The following is a 21,745-nucleotide window of genomic DNA, read 5'->3' as shown; positions in this document are numbered from 1 at the left end:
TTCCTCAGATGCTGGCCATGATGGTTGATCTAGAAGAAGACGAGGACTGGGCAAATGCTGATGAGCTAGAAGATGATGACTTCGATAGGTAAGCACACACCAAACCCTGGGCTGGAGGAGGCTCAGAGTGAAGCCTGGGGGCTCTGAGGCCAGGCCTAGTTTTTTTCCTCTCCTTGCTGCAGCTGTAGTGAAGATTTGCTGTTTGTCTGTGTTTATGTTAATAAAGTTTACATTTTTAATGGGTTTTCAGAAAACTAGTAAATACAAGTTTAAAAAAAACCAATTTTTTCATCATGAAAAATATCCATGGCAACAGAAGTGTTTATTAGTCCGGGCTTCTCTTCATGAATTAAGTTTAAGATCGTGGGGGTGGGGAGGGGTGGGATGGGGTTGGAGGTATAGGTGTGTGTTGTAATAAATAATAAAGCTAGTGCTCACTTAAAATAGTTTCAGCAGAATTCCCCAGGAAGTGCCATAGTTCCCATTATAAGGTAAGGTTAATTTCATAGTGATGCAGGGGTGACCAGATTTGCCATGATTTATTTGGCTTTGGATGCCACCAAGAATACAGATTCATATGGCAAAGTCAGACCAAAATGGGAAGTCAGTGCTGAGAGGTTTGTTCAGGGTCACATAGCAATTTTTCTTGTTCTTTCTAGTTCGTCATTCAGTATAAGCTGCCAATTTAACAGAGCTGGAGCTCCGCACGTCTGACTCACAGAGTGTGCTGTGTTAGGAGCACGGCTGGGAAGCAGCACCACGGCTCGGCCGTGTTGCTGCCAGCCTCTTCCTGCGCTATGAGCAGCACTTAGGTTCAGTTGATTTAAGAAACTACTTTGTAAAATTGGTTTTGGCTTTTTGAGACAGGGTTTCCTTTTGAAACCGCCCTGGCTTATCCTGGAATTTGCTCTATAGACCAGGCTGGTGTTGAACTCACAGAGATCCGCCTGCCTCTGCCTCCCAAGTGCTGGGATTAAAGGCATGTGCCACCACCACCCAGCTTTTTTTGGGGGGGCGGGGGGCGTTTCAAGACAGGGTTTCTCTGTAGCTTTGGAGCCTGTCCTGGAACTAGCTCTTGTAGACCAGGCTGGTCTCGAACTCACAGAGATCCGCCTGCCTCTGCCTCACGAGTGCTGGGATTAAAGGCATGTGCCACTACCGCCCAGCCACCACCCAGCTTTTAAAAAAAAAAAATTATTATTGTTTATTTGTTTTCGAGATAGGAATTCTCTTTATAGTCCTGACTGTCCTGGAACTCTGTAGTGGCCTCAGTCTCACAGAGATGCACCTGCTTTTATCCTGGGATAAAAGCCTGGCACCACCAAACTGCTTTTTCTGGAAATGATAAGATTGTTTTTTTATTTTTGTTTCTGTTTGTTTTTTGTTGTTGTTGGTTTGGTTTTTCAAGATGAAGTTTCTCTGTAGCTTTGGAGCCTGTCTTGGAACTAGCTCTTGTAGACTAGGCTGGTCTCAAACTCACAGAGATCCACCTGGGATCAATGGGTGTGCCCCCAACACCTGGCTCCATAATATTCTCTCTCTCTCTCTCTCTCTCTCTCTCTCTCTCTCTCTCTCTCTCTCTCTCTCTCTCTCTCGTGTGTGTGTCTGTACAGAGACTTAGTTTTGAATTGGCTAACTCTTTTAACTTAACCTGTTTTCTCTTTACCTGCCCTTAGCCTTGGGGCTTTTTACCTTTTCTTCATATATCTTAATTTCACTTCTTTTAGTGTTTGCTTCTAGCCCCAGGCATCACTCTCATTCTTTCCTCCTTTTCTTGTTCTTCATTTCCAAACCTAGATTTCTCCTGTTTACTCTCTGCCCCCAGCCTTGCCTAGCCCTCTACTGTGTAGCATGTGGGCCGTTCATGTGCCTTATGCAGACAAGCTGAGACAAATGCAACCCATCTTTACATAATTGAACAAATGTAGCATAAACAAAAGCATGACCTTACATCATTATACAAATGCATCATGAACAACTGTAACACACCTTTACCCAGCTAAAACAGTAGTCCACAGCACTTGCATGCTTGTGTTGAAAATGTGTAGTGCCCCAGTCAGCACTTGAGAGCTTGTGGGAGGAGTATCCCTGTGGTCTGTTAGTGGTATTCATCCTGGGAATACCCAAGACCTCCGTGGAGCCCGAGTCTCACTCCTGTTTAGTTGTTTGCCCTCTGCCGCAGGTGAGCTGAATGTGTTTTTAGGAAGAGAGAAGCACAACTTTCCTCAGTTGCTTTTGCTTAAATCTTGAAAAATGAACACTAAAAATAGCCTGCTAGAGGTGCACAGGTCAGCCTCGGATGCTTACCTTGTGCACACAGTGCCTCAGCATCCATCCCCAATTTAGCACACAGTTTTTATTTACCTAAATTTTTTACCTTCGCTACTTAAAGGATTTTTTGCTCACAATTTTACATACAAAGGCTTAATTCTTCTCGACTTTGGTCTAATAACATGTTTAGAAGTATTGATTCTGTACTTTTTTGTGCTTATTCTATTTGTGTTGAACACGTTGTTTTGCTGTGTGTTTAGCAATGCAGTTGCTGGTGAGAGTGCCTTGGACCGGATGGCCTGTGGACTTGGTGGAAAGCTTGTTTTGCCAATGATCAAGGAACACATTATGCAGATGCTTCAAAACCGTAAGCTCCCTGTGCTCAGATGGTGCCGTGGTGGATGTGCCCTCTAAAGTCTCTGACAGTGTCTGTACTGTTGAGTTAATCTGCTTGTTCATGGAATGCTTAACCTAATTATATTCTACTGATGAAATTCTTCCCAGTCTAAAGTTAAAGAATATCTTTACAGGAGTTGGGAACCTGTTAGGAGGTCTTAAGTTCAGTGCCAAATTAAACTATATAATAAGACTGTCTCAAAGTTTACCTCTAGAATTAGTAACATAACACAGGGAGAGAAATTATAGATCCTAAAAAAAAAAAAAACACCCTTAAAGCCGAAAAAAACACCCTTAAAGCCGTTAAATGATGTGATCTTCAACCTCTCCCAACCTGTACTTTGATGAACTACTGAGTGTGTGCATAGTGTACCTGCACATGCGTGCTATTGTGTGTGGAGGTTCTCTCCGTCATGTGTGCCCAGGTTCAAGCTCAGGTTATCAGGCCTGGCACCTTTGACCCACTTAGCCATCTGCTAGTTCCACCCCTAAACTGTTTTATTTAAGGAGCTAGGGTCTAGCTGTGAATCCCTGGCTGGCCTGGAACTCAGATCTGCCTATCTCTGCCTCCTGGGAACTAGGATGAAAGGACACCTGGCCACACTGTCACTATATTTAACCAAGTTGAATGTGGTAGCACACTCCTTATCTATTCATGGAAATAACTATGTGAGTTAGGGTCTTACTGTGCACTCTGGACAAGCCTGGATCTTGCTAGTAGACCAGGCTGATTGACCTTGAATTTAGAGTAATCCCTCTGCCTCTGGAAGTAAAGGACTAAACACTAGGCCTTGCTAGAAATACTATTATTGTAAAGAATAACTTAATAAAGCAAAGGGAGAGTTGCAAAAATTACTGCAATTACGTGAATATTCTTAAATACTTTAGGTGAGTTCTCTTGTTCCTTACCATAGCTGTCAGGTCATCGGGTTCCACACATAATCTCTGGAATGTTGTATTTTGTTTCTCAAAGGGAGAGCAAAAAGATACGGAAATAGGTTTGACCTTGTAAAACCACTTGAGAAAGAACTTAGGGGTTCTTTGGCACTGAACCATCCTTAGCATTGCTATAATCATACTATTTGTGTGTACCTTACTTTCTTCTACAAAGAATTTGAAGCTGCATAAGCCTGTATTGTATAATGTAATAAACAGGAGTGTTTAGAAATGGACCAGGGGTGTAACTTAGGGCAGAGAGCACTTAGCATGTGCAGCACTTACTGATCTAGTCATACCGTGTATTAAATTGTTGTACAGCTTCCCTGCCCTCCATTGCTCAATAGTTTTTAAAATTCAGTTCCACTTACTTAGTTAAGTATCAGGATGATTAATTCTTTTTTGGGTGAATATGTGCCTCCTATGTAGGCACAAAGGGCACTTAGTGGAAGCCTTTTCTTCCATCATGTGGACTCAAGGAATCGAACTTAGGTCGATTAGGCTTGGTGGCAGGCCATTACCTGGTGAACCATCTTGTTGGACCGTCATAGTATCTTTGAGATACTTGGTATAGCTAAGGCTAGCTAGTTAAATTCCTGATCCCGTCTCTGCCTCTGGAAGGCTGGGATTGAAGTTGTGTACCACAGTGCCCAGCTACGTTTCGTATTTAATAAACCCCAGAAACTAAAATAAACAGTGCTGAGTTAATGTTCTGTTAACCAAAAAGCAGCTAGCCATTATTACTGCTAGAATACAATAAGATTTATCCAATGGCAATTTTTGGAGAAAGAGTATCTTTCCCCTTGACTTCCCAAAGAATTGTGATTACGGGCATTGGTGAGTCTCTTAGCTAGTAAACATGGCAGCTCTTTACATGGAAGTCCCAGCGTTTGTTGTTTACAGTGAATCTTGTAGGAAAAATTGTTTTGCATTGTTTTGCATTTTTGTTTATTTGATCTCTGAGCTGGAACCCAGAATCTCTGTATGGTATGTAAGCATTCTACCACTGAGGAAGCTGTAGCCCCACCCCAGGAGAAGTCAGAAAGGTGGGCGCCATGGTATACCTGTCTTCACAGCGTTAGCTAGAGCGAGGTGGGGTGGTGGCCAGTTCCAGGCCGACAGTGGCGGTAGGAAAGAGAAGCAGCCAGTTAGGCCGAGGTCCTTTCTCTGATTTATGTATGTGTGTGACACTGTTCTGAGGAGGTCCAGTCCTGCTTAGTTCCTGAAAACAAACAAGACGGGGCTCCTTCAGGGTGGTGTGGCCATAGGAAAAATTTTAATATTTTTTCCAAGTACAAATAATTTTTTACACTTGTGTCTACCAGAATTAGAATGAGTGTCTATTTACTGTTCTTTTATGTTTAATTCTTTTTCACAGCTGACTGGAAGTACCGGCATGCAGGATTGATGGCCTTATCTGCCATCGGAGAAGGATGCCATCAGCAAATGGAAGGAATTCTGAATGAGATTGTGAACTTTGTCTTGCTTTTTCTCCAGGATCCTGTAAGTACCAACAAGTATTGTACAAACCTTGTTTTAGTTTCCTGTTGAAACTAAGTAATGTTGCCATTACTAACACGGGGACCATGTTCCAGCACCCAAGAGTCCGGTATGCAGCCTGCAACGCTGTGGGTCAGATGGCTACGGATTTTGCACCTGGTTTTCAGAAGAAATTCCATGAGAAGGTATGTAACAAGTCCTCAGCTACCCTTTAAAGGGAGGGCTCGCATCTCAAAACACTTTCCATTTTCTAGGTGATTGCAGCTTTGCTTCAAACCATGGAAGATCAAGGCAACCAAAGGGTGCAGGCCCATGCGGCGGCTGCTCTCATTAATTTCACTGAAGACTGTCCCAAGTCGCTGCTCATCCCGTACTTGGATAATCTGGTGAAGCACCTGCATTCAATTATGGTCCTCAAACTTCAGGAGGTAAGTCTCCAGATCATCAGCTTCTTCACGTGAGATGAGATTACCTAGACGGGTAAGACCTGAGAGAGGGCTTCCAACAAGACATGGGGCAGAGAGCTAGCGTTCCAGGAAGGCACTCCAGGGTGTTTTCCATGAAGTAATTTTGGTTTGGTAGAGGCATTGGCAAGTATTAAAGTTTAATCAATGTGTGAACTTGGTTGGGGGGCAGAGAGAAAATGTTGACTAACCAGAGTGCCAGAAATGGCAAACATTTGGACCACAATGCCCTTTTTTTCTTATGATTTTGTTTGTTTTTGGGTCACTGAATCAAGTTCAGGATGGCCTCAAGTTAGCTTCTGTGGCCAACAATAATTTCTGGTCTTCATGCGCCCGCCTCACAATCTCTAGGATTATAGGAGTGGCCAGTTTTGGAGGTAGAGTGGCTGCTACAGCCTGAGAACAGCTGAGAGACTGCATTGCTGCCTGTTGTTGACTGTGAGAGGCAGGTGGGCAGGCTAGAAGAGGTGGGCTGGATGCTGAAGACCCAGGCATGGGCTGGAATGCCAGCACCTGGGAGACTGGAGCAAGAAAATGACAAGTACAAGGCACCGTTGACCCTGTCCTAAAGAGAGAAAGAATGCTAAGCATAGAAAATAAAGGACTCCTTTGCTCTGTTAGACTCAGCAGACCTGAACTCACTGTCACACAAGGTTACACAATTCAACTTTTGTACTTAGAATGGACCACCTGTGAAACACCCACCATAGGCAGCAGCATGCACGTGGGACACAGGTTAGAGAACAGGGATGGGAAGAATGAAAGTCTCAGCAGCCTTAGCAGAGGAGCTTAAAACAAAGGCCTAAGCATTCTGTGTCGGATCACAGCGGACAGATACGAAGATGGGAGAAAGATGAAGTCTCAGTCTGATGAACAAGCTGCTGCTAAAATCAGTAATAAATAGATCCAACATGGCTTTGGAAGTGGGTATGGATAGAACTTGAGCGCGAAGATGAGCGGCCTTGTCGGTCCCCAGAGGGCCCACGTGCTGGGCCTATAAAGACTCGGCTGAAGAGTTAGTTAAGGGGTACTCGGAAGAGGACAGTGTTCAGAGGTACCGGGGGTGGCCTAGGAGAAAGACTGTTGCCATTGACAAGAGAAATAAAGGGACTCTTGAGACCTGCCGTAGAATATTGCCAGTAGACAGGGTGAGCTCTCTGGCTAGGTCTCTGGTGCAAGCAGAGTGTCATTTTTCTTCAAGAAAGAAACATGGAGAAGGAAAAGCAAGCCTTCCCTGGAGGGATCCGAACAATAAGGAGCAGGCCTGGTGCAGTGGCTGCAGCTCTAAGATGGGATGGTAGAATAGTCTCACAGTTCTTCTCAGTGACACAGTAGGGTATCACAGAATACTTAACTCAGTGAGGGAAAGCCGGCTTATGTCTGCGGCAGAGCAGAGCTGTGACCCCGACATCGGGAGTTGCTGAAGTGACTCGTGTCTTCTTGCAGCTGATCCAGAAAGGCACCAAGTTAGTCCTGGAGCAGGTTGTGACGTCCATCGCATCGGTTGCAGATACTGCAGAAGAGAAGTTCGTTCCCTACTATGACCTGTTCATGCCGTCCCTGAAGCACATCGTGGAGAACGCAGTCCAGAAGGAGCTGAGGCTCCTGAGGGGGAAGACGATCGAGTGTGTCAGCCTCATCGGCCTGGCCGTGGGGAAGGAGAAGGTGGGTGGTCTCTGTTAGATCGGCCTGGCTGTGGGGAAGAAGGTGGGTGGTCTCTGTTAGATTGGCTGGCAATGGGGAAGGAGAAGGTAGGTGGTCTCTGTTAGATCGGCCTGGCCATGGGGAAGGAGAAGGTGGGTGGTCTCTGTTAGATTGGCTGGCAATGGGGAAGGAGAAGGTAGGTGGTCTCTGTTAGATCGGCCTGGCCATGGGGAAGGAGAAGGTGGGTGGTCTCTGTTAGATCTGCCTGGCCATGGGGAAGGAGAAGGTGGGTGGTCTCTGTTAGATTGGCCTGGCCATGGGGAAGGAGAAGGTGGGTGGTCTCTGTTAGATTGGCCTGGCTGTGGGGAAGGAGAAGGTGGGTGGTCTGTGTTGTTAGATTGGCTGGCAATGGTTCTCTCTGAATGCTGGATTGTTTTTGTTATCTATTAGGGATTCTTTCTTGTTTGTTGGTTTATTTTTTAAGACAATTTCTCTGTGTAGTACTGGCTATCCTGGCACTCTATAAACCAGTCTGGCCTCAAACTCAGAGCTTCACCTGCCTCTGCCTCCCGAGTGCTGGGATTAAAGGTGTGCACCACCGCGGCCCGGCTCACTATTAAGGATTCTTGGCCTGTTCCCTTCCACAGTGCAGCCTGTGTCGTGAGTTATTTGGAGGCCATACCCATATGCTTTGTTTCGCTTACACATGTGCTGAGAAACAAGCCAGTTGCTTGGTAGTCCAAAGTCAGCTACCATAAGACGGGGAGGCTGTGCGCACTTAACATGACCCAAGTACAGGCTGACCTCAGATTCCTGAGTGCTGTGATTCTGGGCATGTCTGCACCACACCACCTTGTTGTCCTTCTCATTCACTGTCTTAACCATTCCAAAGCCCATAGCATTACTTACCTTGTGGGTTGTTCTCTAAGGGACTCAGCCCAATCAGACATTGTTTGTGTCTCATATTCTGCATATCTGGCTTTGAAACACTGCATGATTGATGACTGTGAAGATTGCCAAAGCTGTAGTCAAATAGAAATCATACAAAATCTTTATGTGGTGGCTTCTATAAAGCGAACTAAAATTTTCTCCCTAGATTTGAGTTAAATTTTACTTCTTGAAATAACATTATCTGTAAATTAAATTTTAATGCCATTAGAATTTTCTTGCTTGAAGTATTCTTTCTTAGAAAGAACGTTATGCTAGTTATATAATACAGATAAGAATTTTTCTGAATAATTTTATCTGCAAAACTAATCCAAAAGGAACATACAGATTTTTTTTTAATTAATCTTTATTATTTGGGAGGATGGGGGAATATCACAACATGCATGTGAAGGTCAGAGACAAACTTTTGGGAGTCAGTGTTCTTCCATCCTGTGGACTCTTGAGGATTGAACTCAGGTTGTCGGGCTTGGCTTGCAGCTCCTACTGAACCATCTTGCTGGCCCTGAGTACAGGTTTGTTTGGTGTCTGTGGTTTTAGGGAGTATGGGGGGCAACAGTTACTGCTTTGCCTTTCTATTATTATAGAAGAAGCAAAATTGAGTGGCAAGAATAAGTGTGTCTCTGGGATATGCATTGGTAACACAGATGTTTTCTCTCATATTCTAGTTCATGCAGGACGCTTCAGATGTGATGCAGCTCTTGCTGAAGACCCAGACAGACTTCAGTGACATGGAAGACGACGACCCACAGGTGAGCAGAGCACTGAATGCCTCATACAGTGTGTGGTGGTTGGTTGGTTTTGTGTTTGTGTGTTTTGTGTTACGTATTTTGTCTGTACGTATGCGTATGCACTTTGTGCGTGCCTGTTGAAGGTTGTGAGTCACCATGTGGGTGCTGAGAATTGAACCCAGGTCTTCTGCAAGAACAAGTGCTCTTAACCACTGAGCCCTATTTCCAGCCCAATTGTTTGTAATTTTTAAATGAGTGTCAGCTTCATGCAGATGCTCTTAATTTAATCTCTGGTCCTAAAGACACTGCCACAGCCTGTTCTTCTGGAGCCAGGCTTTCTCCGTCCTTTGTTGGTTGCTCCTGACTTCTCTGATTCTCGGGTTTGTTGCTTTTGATTGTGCTGTAGATTCTCCTACAGACTTAGGACTCAGATCTTTCTCAAAGATTCATTTATTAACTACCTCACTGAAATTTTTCTGTTGGGTGTCTCTTGGCCATTTGCCATTGACTTATTCCCCTTGTTGGAAGAGGCACGGAAACCCAGCAGTCTCAGCCCTCAGTGCGCACGTGACCGCTCTCCACATCCACATGAGCAGGTGTATATTCACACCTGTATGCACACTCCTGGTTGAGTCACAGTCTCCCCCTTTGGAAAGCTTTCTTGTATGTTTCTCAGTGGTACTTACATTACCATAGTGGCATGACTAGTGTTTATCCTAGTTGTGATGGCGCTGACAGCGTCTCTCTGATGCGGCACTGAGTGACCTACACTGGCTTCCTTGACTGGGAGAGCACCACTGTGCAAAGGCACAGCACCCCTCTTCCTTTCTTCAGTGAGTGGGAGCCTGCAGATACATAGACAGCTCAGGGACTGTGAGGAACTGAGGAAGGTGTAAGGACCATGGCTATGTGTTTCTTACTGGAATTGTGGAGTGCGGATGGGCTTGACAGTTAACACTACTTCATTTCATTTTTACCCCCGGGCAGAGTGGTTGTCATTCACGAAAACAAATGACAGCCTGCTAGATTACAGTAGCCTAGAGGATATGGAGAGTTGGGTCCTTCCTCACTGATTTTGGGAATGTTAAATGGTGCGGCCACTATGGAAATAAGCGTGAAGGTTTCTGAAACAACTAAGCTGGGGCAGGCAGTAGTGGCACACTAATCCCAGCACTCAGGAGGCAGAGACAAGCAGACCTCTGAGTTCCAGGACAGCCAGGACTGAACAGAGAAACTCTGTCTGAAAATCTGTCATGGTCACCCATGCCCCGACTTTAACCCCAGCACTGGGAGGCAGGGCAGACTAGTCTACATAAAGGGTTCCGGGGCAGCCCGGGCTACCCAGTGAGACCCTGTCTCAAAAAAAGAAGGAAAAGAAATAGCGCTGCTATATTGCTGTATGACCTGACCTACCTATATGCTCCTCCTAGGCATATAGGACTTCATGTCATAGATAATTCATACATCCATGTTTACCATATCTCTAGTAACAGTAGCAAGGAGAAACAGAACCAGCCTGGCTGTGCGTCAGCATCCCAGTGGATGATGACAATGAGTGCCAAACAGGATTTTACTAAGTTGGGAAGAGATGACAGGAATGGAGGGTACACTGTTGGTAGAAGGGTACAGGCGGCAGGCCTGGGGGAAGTGAAGGGCCACCACTGGACAACATGAAGATGACGTAATGAAACCTGTTCTTTTTTTTTTTTTTTTTTTTTTTTTTTTTTTGGTTTTTCGGGACAGGGTTTCTCTGTGGTTTTGGAGCCTGTCCTGGAACTAGCTCTTGTAGAACAGGCTGGTCTCGAACTCACAGAGATCTGCCTGCCTCTGCCTCCCAAGTGCTGGGATTAAAGGCATGCGCCACCACTGCCCGGCTGTGAAACCTGCTCCTTATGCTGGTGTTAAACATGGGGTGGTGTGTTGGGTTTCAGTAGTATGTCCATGAGTCCGTGTTTCCTCAAGATGAAAAAACAGCTCTAGCTGTCTTAGTTACCATTGCCTTACAGCCTGTTTGGAATTTCCTCCCAGATCTCTTACATGATCTCCGCATGGGCCAGAATGTGCAAAATCCTTGGGAAAGAGTTCCAGCAGTACCTTCCCGTGGTCATGGGGCCACTGATGAAGACCGCTTCAATTAAGCCCGAAGTAGCCCTTCTTGACACTCAGGACATGGAGAATATGAGTGATGATGATGGTTGGGAATTTGTGAACCTCGGAGATCAGCAAAGTTTTGGTATTAAAACTGCAGGACTAGAAGAAAAGTCAACTGCTTGCCAGATGTTGGTATGATACTGTAATAATCTTCACTAAGATCTTTTCCTTCCACCATACAATCCAAGAGGACCTCGCTCATTAGCCTTGCATAGCAAGTGCTTGCACCCAGAGCCATCCCCATGTTTGGGGATGAAGGAATTTTGTGGATTTTGTCTATTTGGGGCAATTCTATAGTAGGTGGCTGAGAATATCATTGGAATAAATTAACAGTAATGTGCTTATGGTATTAAAAGGGAAGCTAAGCTAGTCTGGTTCCAGTTGTGTGAGACAACATGGTCAGAGGGTCAGTGTTATCCGTTTGAAGACTCTAACAGGGACCTTGATTTCTTCTCTTCCAGGTTTGCTATGCTAAGGAGTTAAAGGAAGGTTTTGTGGAGTACACTGAACAGGTTGTCAAACTGATGGTCCCTCTGCTCAAGTTTTACTTCCACGATGATATCCTTCAGCCGCTGAATGTAGTAGGGCTGAATGTTGAGTGTAAAGAAAGAGTCTGGATGTAGTAGGCTGTAGTGTTGAGTGTAGAGTCTGGATGTCGTAGGCTGTAGTGTTGAGTGTAGAGTCTGGATGTAGTAGGCTGTAGTGTTGAGTGTAGAGTCTGGATGTAGTAGGCTGTAGTGTTGAGTGTAGAGTCTGGATGTAGTAGGCTGTAGTGTTGAGTGTAGAGTCTGGATGTAGTAGGCTGTAGTGTTGAGTGTAGAGTCTGGATGTAGTAGGCTGTAGTGTTGAGTGTAAAGAGTCTGGATGTAATAGGGCTGTAGTGTTGAGTGTAGAGTCTGGATGTCGTAGGCTGTAGTGTTGAGTGTAGAGTCTGGATGTAGTAGGCTGTAGTGTTGAGTGTAGAGTCTGGATGTCGTAGGCTGTAGTGTTGAGTGTAGAGTCTGGATGTCGTAGGCTGTAGTGTTGAGTGTAGAGTCTGGATGTCGTAGGCTGTAGTGTTGAGTGTAGAGTCTGGATGTAGTCGGCTGTAGTGTTGAGTGTAGAGTCTGGATGTCGTAGGCTGTAGTGTAGAGTCTGGATGTCGTAGGCTGTAGTGTAGAGTCTGGATGTCGTAGGCTGTAGTGAGTCTGGATGTCGTAGGCTGTAGTGCTGTGACCTGAACTGCGTTCTCACCACTGCTCCTTTGCTGTAGTCAGCTCTGCTTCTGCCCTCCATGTGCCTCCATTTCTTTCACCTTTTACCAAAGGCATGAAAGACAAAGAGTCAGCTTCCCGTGACCTTTATGAGAACTGCACCGATTGACATTTTATGAGCAGATGTCCACAGTACTTGTTGGATACCTCCTGGTGTATCTGAGAGACTCCTATCATGCTAATGTGGGTAACACCGCTGAGGGCCTCTTGGTAAATGTGCAATACATGTCCTCATCCTCGAGTTCCTGATAGGTTAATTAATGCATAAGTAGGTAAACCACACCGACCTGAAAGCCCTTTTTCTATCTGGTGTCCTCCACAGAGTGGTGTGCCAGCAGATCCCTGTCATTCGTGCAGAGGAGGGAGTAGTCACCTTTATGATATGAGTGTGGGTGCTTCTGTGCACTGCGTGTGTACTTATCCAGAAGAGGCCAGATGGTGGCATCAGATCCCCTAGAACTGGAGTTAACAGATGGTTGTGAGCCTCCGTGTGGGTGCTGAGAGTCAAACCTGGGGGTTCTGAAGGCCAGTGCTCTGAACCACTTAGCCAGCCCAGCCCTAGAATTTTTTTTAAACTTATTTGTTTTATATTTAAAATTGAATGAATGTGGCCATGTGTGCTGTTGCCTGGGGAGGTCAGAAGAAGACTTTAGTTTCCTCTAGAACTGGAGTTAGGGATGGTTATGAACCACCATGTGAATTGGGGGCACTGAACCCCAGTCCTCTGTAAAAGTAACCAATACTTTAATCAATTGAGCTATCTCTACAGCTTTTAGAAGATTGCTTTTAGGAGGGGGTTACCAGGGCTTTTTATTTTATAAATGATAATAGACAGAGAAGTGTGCTTCAGTTGAAACCAGGATGGTCTGCGTAGGAGTCCTTAGTAGTTCTTAGGAAAGCTGCAGATTCCATTGCATGCTGTACAGAGAAGAGCAGTGAGCAGACAGACGACTGTGGACACAGGGAGAGCAGTGAGAGGACCCCTCACTCCGTTAGCAGACAGACAACTGTGGACACAGGGAGAGCAGTGAGAGGACCCCTCACTCCGTTAGCAGACAGACGACTGTTCTGTGGACACAGGTTGGGGAAGCCTGGGCTGTTTTGTGCCCCCTCCACATTAACACAGACATCCAGCTTAGATAAGCCGGGCTTGCCCCCAGTCTCTGCTAACGTGTTCCTTAGCATGTAAGTGGAATGCTGGCATACTCCAGAGGTCCCTTGGTGGTGTAGTTCCTTAACGACAGAACGGGTCCGAGTGGCAGCCGCGGAGTCTATGCCCCTTCTGCTGGAGTGTGCGCGAGTCCGGGGTCCCGAGTACCTCACGCAGATGTGGCACTTCATGTGCGACGCGCTCATCAAAGCTATTGGCACGGAGCCTGACTCAGACGTGCTCTCGGAGATCATGCACTCGTTCGCGAAGGTGAGTGTTTTCTCGGAATGTCTGTCTCCCTCCACTTTATAAGGCCATGTTTGTATAATTCTCTGCTGAGCAGATTAGGGGGTGTTAAAGGGGTTTTCCATATGTTAGACAGCAATCATTTTTTGCTGAAAATGTTGAAGTTTTTTGTTCTGAAATATTTTTGCTGGTTAGGAAGTAAGCTTTTGAGAAATAGGGAGACCAGACAGGGAGGACTGTAACAGGTGGAGGATAGGTGGACTTGGTGGGATCACACTGGGAGCACGCTTACGGGGGGGGGGGGGAGGTGGACTTTGTGGGATCACACTGGGAGCACGGTTACAGGGGGAGAGGTGGACTTGGTGGGATCACACTGGGAGCACGGTTACAGGGGGAGGAGAGATGAGTTACGGATGTCTGACAGGGGACTTTAAATCATTCTTGGAAAGTTGTAGCTTCCGTCACTTCAAGCAGTTGGTGTGCATTCCAGGATCACAGAAGAAAGACTGATGCTTCTAACTGCCAATGTTGCGCCTTTTTGTCTAGGTCCTGTGAAGGCCTAAGTCCTCTCCCCCTTTTATCTATCGGTACCAGAAGTGTATGGGTGTGGTAGGAGGTGATGGTGTCTCTTGGCTTTGACCCCTCAGCATGACAGATGATGAATCCGACTCCTGTTCAAAGTCCCCGCTGAAGTGTGCACCGAGTCATTGGTCACTAGTCTCAGGGGTGTTTTCTTTCCCTTAGTGCATAGAAGTCATGGGAGACGGATGTCTGAACAACGAGCACTTTGAGGAGCTGGGAGGTATATTGAAAGCCAAACTTGAAGAACATTTCAAAAATCAAGAATTGCGGCAAGGTAAGTTTTCAGTACTTTTCATTTCTGAGCAAAGTCCTGGCCTCAATGTGATCGCTTAAAAACGTGTGTTTGGGTATGTTTTAGTTAAAAGACAAGATGAAGACTATGATGAGCAGGTTGAGGAGTCACTACAGGATGAGGTAATTCTTCCTTCAGAACCTCGGTTGTGGCCATTTGCATCTTACATATTTTTAAATGCTTCAGTTTCTCATTCATCTTCCCTATTCTGATAGAATCTGGTGTTTTGAGCAGAAGAATCTGGTGTTTATAAAACAAGTCTTTCGAAATGAACTTTTCCCCCAGTGTCTCACATCAAATGCCACGGGTTAAAAGCTGTTGTTTGTGAACGCCATTTGTGGTTAATGGTGTTTTCCATGTTCACTGGTGTCCAGAGTGCCTGGTGACTGACACCGCGGCTTGGTGCTCTGTGGGCAAGCGCTCTCCCCCCGGTGGCTGATAGCCCCAAAGTGTTGTTTCCAACAGTTGCCCACATTGGAGTCTTGCCTCCCGGGTGTTTGGGATCAGAAACCTGCCTCACTAGCAGGCTCGGCTCTGGCTTTCTTTACCGTGTTTCTCAGTTATCTCCTCCATCCTAATCTGTTAAGATGGGCAGAGCGAGCCCTCGAGTGGGCTGCACTCATGTGTGTGTGTGTGTGTTTGTGTGCCTCCAGTGTGTAGACCTGCATTGCCCTGTCCCTGTGTCCCCCACCATCACACTCCAAAGTAAGGCGACATTCTTCTAAAAGTAAGTCAGGCCAAGGCCACTCCAGCAAGCCCAGCCTTGCCTTCTCAATGCCTCCTTTCCAGGCAGCGGCCTGGAGTCAGACCGCAGGTCCCTTCAGCTCCCGGTTCTCAGGGGTCTTAAAGGGAAAATGGTCATTTCCTGGGTTTGTAGGTTTACTGCTGCTCAGGCAGATGGTTTCTAACCACGTGCCTGTGTTCTCCTCTGCTTTAGGATGATAATGATGTCTATATTCTCACCAAAGTGTCAGATATTTTACACTCGATATTCAGCAGCTACAAAGAAAAGGTGTTGCCGTGGTTTGAACAGCTGCTTCCATTGATTGTCAACCTGATTGTAAGTGTTAACCTGGAACTCTGATTGCTGCGTGTAGTGATGTCGTTCTTAGACTGACATCATACTTTGTTAACTGTCTGCCTGGTGCATTGCCCAATGTGTCTGTCTTCCTGAAACAATGGCATTACTGTCACAGTCTGCAGTAGTGACCCGTGACTGATAACGTATCTACTTGACTTTTAAACACCTTACAGACATTGCATTTTGGAACACTTTGAGATTAACAGAGTAAACACAAGTAGACTTCGCCTATGTCCACTCCCGCACAGGCACAGCTTCCTGTCCCCAGCAGCTACAGTCGGATGGTAGGGTGTAGAGTGCAGGACTGCACACACGCCTGGCAAGCACTCAGCTGCCAGGCTCTGTTGCCAGCCCCTCTTCTTCCTGCCTCCTACACAGACACACATACACACATCACCTTGTCTCTGTTCTGAGATAGTCTTGCTACATAGCCCAGACTGGTGTGAAACTTGGGATCCTCTTGTTTCATCCTAAGTAGCTGGGTCTGCAGGCCTTTGCCACCAGGCCCAGTTGGAGGATCAGTGACTCCTGGGCTCAGGTGACCTCTTGACCTAACCTCCTGGGTAGCATGGACTGCACGGTACTCTGTACTTGACTGCTCCTTCTACCCTCACCTCTTTCTTAGAAGTAAATGTATGAGCACCTCTGCCCTGTCAGTTCCTCCTGCATTACGTGGTCATATGTGGGATTCTGTAACAAATCACACAAGTCTTGTATTGTGAAGTTACTTTAAATGTGTGTTCCCTTCCGATGTTGTCACTGTGAGAAGTTCCTGTGTTTCCATTTCCTGTATTGGGTACAGTCTGTAAACAGGTAGTTCATAGTGAATTGCTTACATCTACTGTACCAGTATTTAGCACTTACAGGGAATCTCTCTTTTAGTGTCCACATAGACCGTGGCCAGACAGACAGTGGGGATTGTGTATCTTCGATGACGTCATAGAGCACTGTAGTCCAGCCTCATTTAAGTATGCAGAGTATTTCTTAAGGCCAATGCTCCAGTATGTGTGTGACAGCAGCCCAGAAGTCAGGCAAGCTGCGGCTTACGGCCTTGGCGTCATGGCACAGTACGGTGGAGACAACTACCGCCCTTTCTGTACAGGTATTGTGTTCCGCTCGTGTGTGTCATTCTAGCAGCCTTGCTGTACCACGCCAGTAAACATTCTGTTGTGGTTGCTGCTTTATTCTCCTCTACCCACACACCCCTATCTTGTTTTTTAATTCCTTTTGGAGTTTATTCCCCCTCCCCCATCTATAACACAAACTGCATCGTGCTTATCCTCATAGAGATGGGAACGAGAGCGAAGTAGAATCTAAGCATGGGGTGGAGGCTCGCAGTGTTCAGCAGTAACTGTGAAGACTGCGGGCGTGCAGGCTCTCCGCTGTCGCTCTGCAGCTCCTGCCCGTGCTCGCTTCCCTTCCATCACAGCTCTGTCCAGGGAATCCAAGAACGTAGACTTCTTACACTTGAGATAGTGACTTCATCTGGTCTGGTTTTGTGTGTTTATTTTAGAAGCACTCCCACTGCTTGTAAGAGTTATTCAGTCTGCAGATTCTAAGACCAAAGAAAACGTCAATGCTACAGAGAACTGCATCTCTGCGGTGGGGAAAATCATGAAGTTCAAGCCTGACTGTGTAAACGTTGAAGAAGTCTTACCACACTGGTTGTCTTGGCTTCCACTACACGAAGATAAAGAAGAAGCTGTCCAGACCTTCAGTTATCTGTGCGACCTGATTGAAAGGTAGGCGGAAACCAGCTGGTTTTATCTCTTTCCTTGTCACTAAGACAAGGTGAACCTCACTCTTGGCCAGTCGGGGGTTATGTATATTTGAAGTAATGCTTGCTTGTGAGGCGTGTTAGCCCCGTCACTCTTTAGCTCTTGTATAAAAATTTAACTTGGAGTTCTTTGTGGAATCATGTTAGCATTTATTATATTAGGAGAGTTACTATCAACTGTTTTGCTGCCCACTACACTTACTGTGGAGCAAGAGTCAGTGGTAGCCAGGCATGGTAGCACATAGAATCTCAGCACCGTGGAGCTTGAGGGGCCAAGAGGGCCACAAGTTCAAGGCCATCCTTGCCTACATAACAAGATCACCTATCTCAAGAAGAAAATGGGGGCTAACAGATCTGCTCTAAGAGGAGTCCACCGGGCAGCCACTGGGATCTGTCCCTGAGCTGTGATGTCACTAATTCTGTTTTGTGCCCTGGGTATTTAAACTGCAGCATCATAGTGGCTTTAGAAACGTCAGGATCGAAGAAATTCCCTGGTGTCTTTCTTACTCCACAGCCTTTAACTATGACTTTTATCTTGGCTTTCACTGTTAATTATGTGTTTAGTTATAGTGTATAGTTTATTGTTCATAAATCCAGCAGAATTCCTGGAATTTTTTAGGGTATTCCTTCATGCCTACTTGATTCAGATTCATACTGTGTGTGTGTCCCTACCGAGGTGATGACGCCCTCAGACTTCACTGCCCTGGGTCTGAAGTGACAACTGCCAGTGGCTTCCGTTCAGATCCCATTAAGCCTGCCTAAAGTTTATCCCTAGTTCACTCTTGAAACACACAAGTAACCCTCCTGAAGCTGTGGTGCATCAGAAAACAGACCCAGCAGACTTGTGTGTGCTGGCAGATGCTCCAGGGTCTTTGAATCAAGGTCTCACTAAGTTGCCCGACCTGACCTTGGCAGTCCCACTCCCTCAGCCTTCTCTTAGCTGGGTTTACAGACTTGAAACAAGACTGTCTTGGGACTTGTTTGTTTTGTGTTTGACATGATGCAGATTGTTTTAATACTGAGCATTTAGTTCTCGTTTGACCCTAAAAAAAGAATTCTGAAAGATGAGTCTACTAAACATTGGGCTGTTCGTTCTCTATGAACATATGACTGTTGTGTGCAAAAGAACAGGGAAGTGAAGTGTGGTCGGGAATAAATCATCTTTACAAATTCCATTTGTAAAGCGGTTTTGTTTTTTGTTTTTGTCAGTAATCACCCAATTGTTCTTGGCCCAAACAATACCAATCTACCCAAAATATTCAGTATAATTGCGGAAGGAGAAATGCATGAGGCCATTAAACATGAAGACCCCTGTGCCAAGCGCCTGGCCAATGTAGTTCGCCAAGTACAGGTAAGCTGCTTTTGTTGAACTGGAAAAGGACAGGGGACAAGTAAATCACAATGTCAGGGGCTCTGCTGGCTTTTAATAGACAGTAGGAACTTAGATTTAATGAGCTGTGGAGATTTGTTTTTAAATCAGAATCTCTGAAATGGGTTATTAACATGCCTGCCCATGTGTTCCACTGTCAGGTACCAGGAGCATATCAAGTCCTGGTGTTTAGAGATAGCTGTTACTCTCAGAATATCTGGTAGATATCTGATAGAGTTTAATAATGTGTCAGAACCAAAAAAAGTTAGAAATGACTTACTTTGACTTCATGTAGTACATAGATTGATTTAAGGTGCCAGCTGATGGGATAGTTTTATTGATTTAGAAACAGAATTTTCTGTAAATAAAATGGACTTTGAAGAAATGGACAGATTTCTTAGTGGTTTTACAATATTACAATAATATCAGACTAAGCAATAGAGTCTGGGCATTGTTGCAGTCTGTGTGTGCTATTTATACTTAGAGTGATGACTGTCTAAATGTATGTCCTTTACCCTCTAGACTTCTGGAGGATTGTGGACTGAATGCATAGCACAACTCAGTCCGGAGCAGCAGGCCGCCATACAGGAGCTCCTGAACTCTGCCTGACCGGCCTTAATACCACCTGCCAGAAAACTAACTCCAAATAAACGTTTACCCTTTTGTTTAGGTTTCTTTGTTTTGTTTTTGAGCAAGAGAACAGTAGTGTTGTGTGTACGCCATTCTTCTGGAGCCGCAGGAAAAGCAGCCCTGTGTGCACAGTGAACTGCCGTGGATCTTATCTGACTCACAGAAGAGGTCCCCGTAAGCCCCACGGTAGCACTGCAGGGTATTTTTCTATTGCTGTGCCCACCGTGTGAAGGGACAGAGGAGACGATTACTTTTTTCTCGGTAGACCTACACCTACAGAAATGTAAGGAGATCGACTTTCAGATCAGTTAATCCACATAGATGTGTGCTAAAGAGACTGGGAGGCAACCTAGTGTTCATTGTATATCGGAGTGAGAGTGTGGGGGCAGTAAGAAGCCTTGCCCGCCAACTGGCTGAGAACAACTGGTGACAAGCATGAGGCTGTCACTTGATGTCACTGCTGGTTCCTCCCCAAAGGCTCATGCAGTGACCCGGTGTGGAGACTGCCCCACGTCCAGCCCTTGAATGTGAAGTACCGTTGGCATGTCTGCAGTAGTCTCGTTCACTCCTCAATAAACAGCATTGAAATACCAAGAGGCTTGTGTAAAACTTCAGTACTGTCTGTCTTTGATTCCTTTCATGTTTTAATATAAGAGGGATCTGATATTTTTTTAAGGTGATAGCTCTGGCCCTGAATGTTTTACCTCCACATTTTCTCCCTGCATCGCAGCCTTGAGAGTGTTTGTCCTGTCTCCATCTTTATTTAAGCTCAGTTATGACGCCATATTCTGTTCAAGTTCGCAAATTTAATCAGCTTTTAAAACTAGAATTGTTCTGATAGATCAAAAAGATTTCGGCTTAGTATTTTCATTGCAGATTGTAATTGCTTTAGAGCAACACACAGCATTTGAATTTTTAATTTTACAAGTATTATGGCTGAAATTATTTACTGAAAATTTCAGTAAAATGTGTGAAATTTTTTCCTTTATGTATTAATCTCAGAACAGTAAGTGACTAGCTGTTGTTTAATTTTCTAAGGGATCTTAATAGATTTCTGTGGAAACCTCAGTGTTAACATTTTCATAGTTTGTACTAAAATTAACTGTGATACAAAAATGAGTTTTATGCATAAATCAGAATTTAAAATTAAACATTTCTTTCTTTAAATGATTTGCATTACTTCATTAAAACAAAATTTGGAATGAAATGGAAGATAATGGATTCTATGTATGGTTAGCACGTGTCCTTAGGATATATGTTCAGCCTCTAACCACCACATGGTTAGTCAGGATGCTTCCGGATCTGGAAATATGTCAGTGGCTTTGGCAGCAATCAGTGCTTTTGTCTGGTGTGTTGGGCCTCATGGCAGAGGGACAACGCAGCAGCTCTGTACTCCAGTCTGAAGCAGGACTCGGTGCCCGTACTTTCAGAAAAGGGACTCATGAAAAACTTGCCACCTGCCAAGTTGAGGTGGTAGTGAGGTCAGGGATGTTTGGGGAGAGTTAGTGAACTCGCTGGGTAAGTACTTGTGAGAACAAGCACCTCCCCATTAAATTAAGCAGTAGCAAGGCCCACAAGCCCTGAGAAGTACATTGGCGGCACACGTGCCGACTGGCAAGTAGAAGACCGGAATTGATTTGAGGTAGGAGGAGGCAGATGCTAGGGACCATTTTCTGCACTTGAAGCACCACCAACTTAAGATGCCCCAGGAACTTAAGTTCTTTATGTTGTCTGGATACGCACTTGGAATATGAGAATCGGCGGTTTTCCCTGTCTGGACCACTGTAAGTGGCAACAGTACACACTCAGTATAACTCACTTTTGAGTATTTTTAATGCTCTCAGTGGTAACTGGATGGATTACGTGAGTCACCATCACAACTCAGGTTGTAGCGGAACTGATCTAATAAATGGGGGGACTCTCTAGATCTTATGCCTTATTTATCTTACAGGATTATCCATTTGAAGTTACAAGTAGATTATTGTTTTCTCCTCAGTTAGCCCTGTCACATCTGCCTAGATTATTCCGTTAGTTTCCTCTTCTCTTGACACGGTTAGTTTGCCTTGCATGTCTGGATCCCATTTGCCTGCAGTCCTGAGGAGGCCAGAAGAGGGCGACAGATCCCAGGAACTGGAGATGGTCGTGAGCTCAGGGTGGTTGCTGGGAACTAAATTCTAGTCCTCTATAGGAGCAATACATGCTCTTAACTGCTGAGCCATCTCAAGCTCCTACTAGATCTTTGTTTTCTTTTTTAATTAAATGTATTAATATGAATGTTCTGTGGTTCGTATGGAGGTCGGGATAAGTTGCTAGAGTTTGTTTTTTAG

At 45.3% G+C, this 21,745-nt stretch overlaps 1 protein-coding gene across 1 annotated transcript in view; it reads left to right on the top strand.

The window, feature by feature from the left end:
• The window catches only part of Ipo5 (importin 5), a 39,350-nt gene extending 18,782 nt beyond the window's left edge, over positions 1-20,568 (top strand). The window contains exons 9-25 of the mRNA XM_057786231.1: positions 1-88; positions 2,532-2,638; positions 4,982-5,106; positions 5,199-5,288; positions 5,358-5,531; positions 7,014-7,232; positions 8,825-8,908; positions 10,916-11,170; positions 11,500-11,596; positions 13,539-13,711; positions 14,432-14,543; positions 14,628-14,683; positions 15,499-15,621; positions 16,525-16,744; positions 17,156-17,384; positions 18,629-18,770; positions 19,311-20,568. Coding sequence (XP_057642214.1) covers positions 1-88; positions 2,532-2,638; positions 4,982-5,106; positions 5,199-5,288; positions 5,358-5,531; positions 7,014-7,232; positions 8,825-8,908; positions 10,916-11,170; positions 11,500-11,596; positions 13,539-13,711; positions 14,432-14,543; positions 14,628-14,683; positions 15,499-15,621; positions 16,525-16,744; positions 17,156-17,384; positions 18,629-18,770; positions 19,311-19,397 — 2,381 coding nt within the window. The 3' untranslated portion in view covers positions 19,398-20,568. The remainder of the gene's footprint in view (positions 89-2,531; positions 2,639-4,981; positions 5,107-5,198; positions 5,289-5,357; positions 5,532-7,013; positions 7,233-8,824; positions 8,909-10,915; positions 11,171-11,499; positions 11,597-13,538; positions 13,712-14,431; positions 14,544-14,627; positions 14,684-15,498; positions 15,622-16,524; positions 16,745-17,155; positions 17,385-18,628; positions 18,771-19,310) is intronic.
• Positions 20,569-21,745: the final 1,177 nt, after the last annotated feature.

This window comes from Chionomys nivalis, chromosome 12 (assembly GCF_950005125.1).
Source record: "Chionomys nivalis chromosome 12, mChiNiv1.1, whole genome shotgun sequence".
NCBI classification, from domain to species: domain Eukaryota; kingdom Metazoa; phylum Chordata; class Mammalia; order Rodentia; family Cricetidae; genus Chionomys; species Chionomys nivalis.
This window is presented reverse-complemented; position numbering and strand designations above follow the sequence as displayed.